Below are 4508 nucleotides of genomic sequence, written 5' to 3' on the forward strand. Positions count from 1 at the left end.
GAGAAGAAGAAATAAGAATGAAGAAAATAGAATGAGAGTTATCCTATCGATCGACAAGGGATAAGGCCAACCAAAACTTATAAAGACACCCAGAAAATTGTTAAGGGCAGCCAGGCCAGTCCAAACCAAAAAGACTACTTTTCCTTTCATATTTATCTAATGATATCTTCTTCGCCCGGTATTCGATCGACACGTTCGAGTAGTCCATTCTACACAACTTTTCGTGATCTATTCAACAGTACTAGTTTCATAGCTAGATCGTTGTTAGATTAATTCCTACTAATTATTGTTCGTGTTAAACTAATCGAGTTATTATTGGCTAAGTTGTCACTTGACTGGTGACGAGCTTGAGAGTCCTTACAAGACTCATAAGAACACAAGATATACGTGGTTCGGCATGATTACCTACGTCCACTGGGGTAAAAGGATGATCTTATTACTCCACTCAAGGTTACAAGATGTGGTTCTCTCCAACAATCTTTGTATTCTCTCTACAATGCTCTAGTGTTCTCTCACTCCTTACTGATTGCTTGCCCTTCTCTCTTTACCAAGCTCTCTATTTATAAGCTAACATAACAATACAATGAAGTTACATTGTTACTCACAACCTATCTTTTTTGATGATCCCTTCGGGTGGTGGGTAAAGTTCATTCCAATGTCGGCTTCTCGATTCAGGTGACTGCAGGTCCCGATGTGCTTGTTTTCAATGTTGGTATCATGATACTCTTTAGTCCGATATCGCCATTATTCCCGACCCGAGTCAAATATTTTGTTAGTGTCTGACCCACACCTCTGACTAGATTCCTCTGTTCTCCTTATCCGTCTTGTCAGTGCATTCATTACCTTGATTCCCGATGGACGTCTCTCCATCACATCCGATCTTCTCCTTTACACGTGCTTGCTTCGTGAGTGTTTGGTAGATATCTCATTCCTCGCGCCAGGGTTATAAGGGATGATTCGGTATTATGTTCTATCTCTTTTCTCAGTGCGTCATGGCTCAAGATTACTCCACCTATATCTGCTATTTATTTACACCTACACACGATATGTGAAGCTCTCCAAGAAAGTTGAAGATTTATCCTCAGAACGTGATTGTCTTTATCATCAAGCTTCTATGCTTGGAACTGAGGTCATTATGCAAATTTAGGGTCGATAAGCTGAGTTTGGGTCATATTAATTAACAAATTGTGGATCGGATGGCAGATGTCGGTTCACTTAACAAATTCAGATCACGTGATATATTTTAAATCACAACGATAAATTTTGAATCATAAGGAAATCTAAATTCAAGTCATTCCGTAGAATTTGGCTTTAATGGAAAATTTAATCTCGTTATATATGTACGTGTTTTATGTTGTTAGAAGCCTGTAGGAAATTTAATTGATATAACAAAGAAACTTGTGAAAATAAAATTCTTAAATATTCTCCGTATCTTTTTCATTTGAAGAACCGGCCGTTTATAAGCTTACATCAAATAAAACCCTAAGGTAAATCCTAAAACAAACTAAAATGTTAACATAACAAAAATTCCTAAACTCTAGTTATTCCAAAACGTGAATATTATACTCCCTAAAGACTAGGATTAAACATAGACCTAATCCAAAATATTCAAAAACTTAAAATTTTAACACAAAATTGGTTAAAAAGACCAAAATCAACAATTCATGGGTGAAATGGACAGTTAGATTTTGATATTATTTAAATGGACAAAAATGTAAAAATATGCAGGATGTATCCAGTTTCATCCTTGCCATTTTTTAAATTTAAGCTAGGATGAAACCTTATTATTATTTTTTTGGCCATTTCACCCAAACTATCTTTTACTCGTCCATTTAAATCGTGATTTAAAAATATTTGGACAAATGACCCATTTTCCGAAATTCTAACATCCTAAAAATCTTAAAATTTTATAATAACGGATTGGCCAAATATGTTTGAATTAATTGATTCCAACCAATCCTTCAAACGATTATACTAACATTGCCGTTAGATGAAGTAAAATCAATTTATCTGATGTAGATCGTTTAGATGAAGTAAAAAAAAAAAAAATTGGCAAGGACTTGCAGATTCCAAACAGGCCCCATGAGTCCACATGTAACACGAGGCTCCTCAAACGAATAAAGTTGCGACAGGTGACCTGTACCCGTTTATACGTACCATTAAATCAATGTGGGGGTAGGTAGGGATTAGTGAGTAACCAGAAGAATATCACACCACTCGATCAATCACAGGACAGTTCATAATATTTTGCTGTTAGAATTTCCAAAAGCAAATCTGCTGTTGAGATCTGTTTTTTTTTGTTTTTTTTTTGGAGTCTATGAGTTATATCCTAAGGTAGCTAGAAATCACCATCCGGTATCAGTATCCACTACCCATCTCCATTATTGAAATCACTGTTTGTTTATGCATATATACTTGAAGGAATTTGATGTTTTTAGCCACTCAGTACTTCTCTCAATATTTCTAAATGGATACACAAAAAAATTCTAGTTTTATTTTCTCGGTACTAGTTCTTTTCTTCATCTTATTCCGCTCAACGTTTTCTCTTCTTGATCATGGTTCCCAGGGTCATTCTCTCTCGAAGTTGTTCCTATTCGGGGATTCTTATCTTGATACAGGAAATAACAACTTTACTGTTAGATGTTGGAAATTCCCTTATGGTATAGCTGTCCCTGGTGTCCCGACTGGTCGTTATTCAGATGGTCTTATCTTTACTGATTTTCTCGGTAAGTAAATTTTACGTGCACTTCAAAAATTATACGCTTGCTTTCTCATAGTTAGTGAAACAACTATTAATTTTGCTCAATTTCATTTCTAACACTTGTTGCGATCACTAGCATCGTTTATGGGAATTGACTCTCCACTGCCTTACACCCAATGGATAAATTTAAGCAAGAGTAGGGTTGCGATTGGGATGAACTTCGCTCATGGCGGTACCGGTGTATTCGACACATGGATGAAGGAAGGAAACATGACCACGCAAATCAACTCTTTTAAACAGTATATCGCGGATGGAGTGTACAACCAACGCGACCTTGACGAGTCCATAGCCGTTGTTTCAAACGCTGGTAATGACTACACACAGTACTATGCAGGAAACCGTGGCACTCACGAGGTATGTCAAAAAAAAAAAAATCTTACAAATTTAGCCGGTCAATATTAGTCGTATGGCAATTGTCCAAGATCAGGCTTTTATAACTTTGATCAGTACTGATTATGTGTGCATATTATAATGTAGGGATATCCAGCGTTTGTTGCGAAAGTCATAGATCAATTGGAGTTGAATCTAAGAGAAATTAAACAGACAGGAGTAAAGAAAGTAGTAATGCTGACCATGCAACCGCTTGGATGTCTTCCTAACAAGGCAAAAACTCTATCCTACGAAAAGTGCGACAAGCCTTTGAACAATGACACCATTTTTCACAACATGCTTCTGCAAAAAGCCGTTCAGAGGCTCAACAGCGAAACAACTGATTCTCCGTTTCATATTCTCGATCTCTATGGCGCTTTCATGTCTGTGATCAATAAACAAGGAGGAGGAGCAGACTATTCAGGTATTGATAAAACAGGAAGTGCCCCATTATTGAAGCCATGTTGTACACCTACAGCCAAAAAAGCTTTGTGTGGGAGTGTTGATGCCAATGGGGTGAAATTATACACGTTATGCGAGAACCCAAATGACAGCCTATTTTGGGATTTATATCACCCTACGCAATCTGGTTGGCAAGAGATCTTCACATCTTTAACACCCTCTTTTGATGAGGTAATGCAATACAACAGCCAGTTAAACATCTACCCACGACGTCCCTCTGCCTCTGTCGCTACTTCTTAAATTTTGCTTTGCTCTTTGTAGGACTGTGTGTGTGCTAGGCGTGTAATAAGTGTCCATCCATTTAATTGGATCACTCACTGTGACTGTGTATATGTTTATTTTGATTGCTTTGATGTTGATTTTTGTTACCTTGAATTTTTGTATTTGGATTGTTCTGTCTTATGTGTTTTGATACTCCCCAAAGCAAATTGGTACCCCTATTAAAAATCTAACAAATTTATGCACCTTTTTAAAACCTGGGTGCATATTCCAGCCTTCACTATGTGGAAGTTTGCGCCCATAAGAAACATCTGGCACAGCTTATTATTGAAACTGTCAACTTAGCATATCTTTACAAACCGCCACCTTGTCCCCAGATTTTTGATCCCGTTTAAATTTGATCATTTAGGATCTTGGGTTACAATATTCGTTTTTCATGTTATAATTTGATCATTTGGATCATTTAGGAACTCCATGTTGATTGAAAGCAGATAATAGATTCCCGGCTATGTAGTTGCTGGAAATCCTACAACCACACAAATATGAAGATCCTTTGATAATCAATCGATCTCAAAGTAAATCATTTCTTTATTTATCAAAATCATAAGAATGAATTACAAGATAACAGAGATTTTAAGTTTTCTCTCCCTCTCTACAATCTTTCTCTTTCTTAATTTCTTGACCAAGGATCCTAAAA

The 4508-nt window shown here is 36.6% G+C and overlaps 1 protein-coding gene across 1 annotated transcript; it reads left to right on the top strand.

The window, feature by feature from the left end:
* The first annotated feature begins 2236 nt into the window (after nucleotides 1–2236).
* On the top strand, nucleotides 2237–4001 carry LOC113320159 (GDSL esterase/lipase At5g03610-like). The gene is made up of 3 exons (XM_026568095.1): nucleotides 2237–2726; nucleotides 2838–3115; nucleotides 3239–4001. The coding sequence occupies exons 1-3, from the start codon at nucleotides 2468–2470 to the stop codon at nucleotides 3830–3832; spliced, it is 1131 nt and encodes a 376-aa protein (XP_026423880.1). The 5' UTR covers nucleotides 2237–2467; the 3' UTR covers nucleotides 3833–4001.
* The last annotated feature ends 507 nt before the right edge of the window (nucleotides 4002–4508 follow it).

This window comes from Papaver somniferum, chromosome 11 (assembly GCF_003573695.1).
Source record: "Papaver somniferum cultivar HN1 chromosome 11, ASM357369v1, whole genome shotgun sequence".
NCBI lineage: Eukaryota > Viridiplantae > Streptophyta > Magnoliopsida > Ranunculales > Papaveraceae > Papaver > Papaver somniferum.

Coding starts and splice junctions, on each gene's coding strand:
- LOC113320159 (XM_026568095.1), top strand. CDS start 2,468: ATGGATACACAAAAAAATTCTAGTTTTATTTTCTCGGTACTAGTTCTT. Junction 2,727..2,837: donor TATCTTTACTGATTTTCTCG/GTAAGTAAATTT, acceptor TGCGATCACTAG/CATCGTTTATGGGAATTGAC. Junction 3,116..3,238: donor GAAACCGTGGCACTCACGAG/GTATGTCAAAAA, acceptor ATTATAATGTAG/GGATATCCAGCGTTTGTTGC.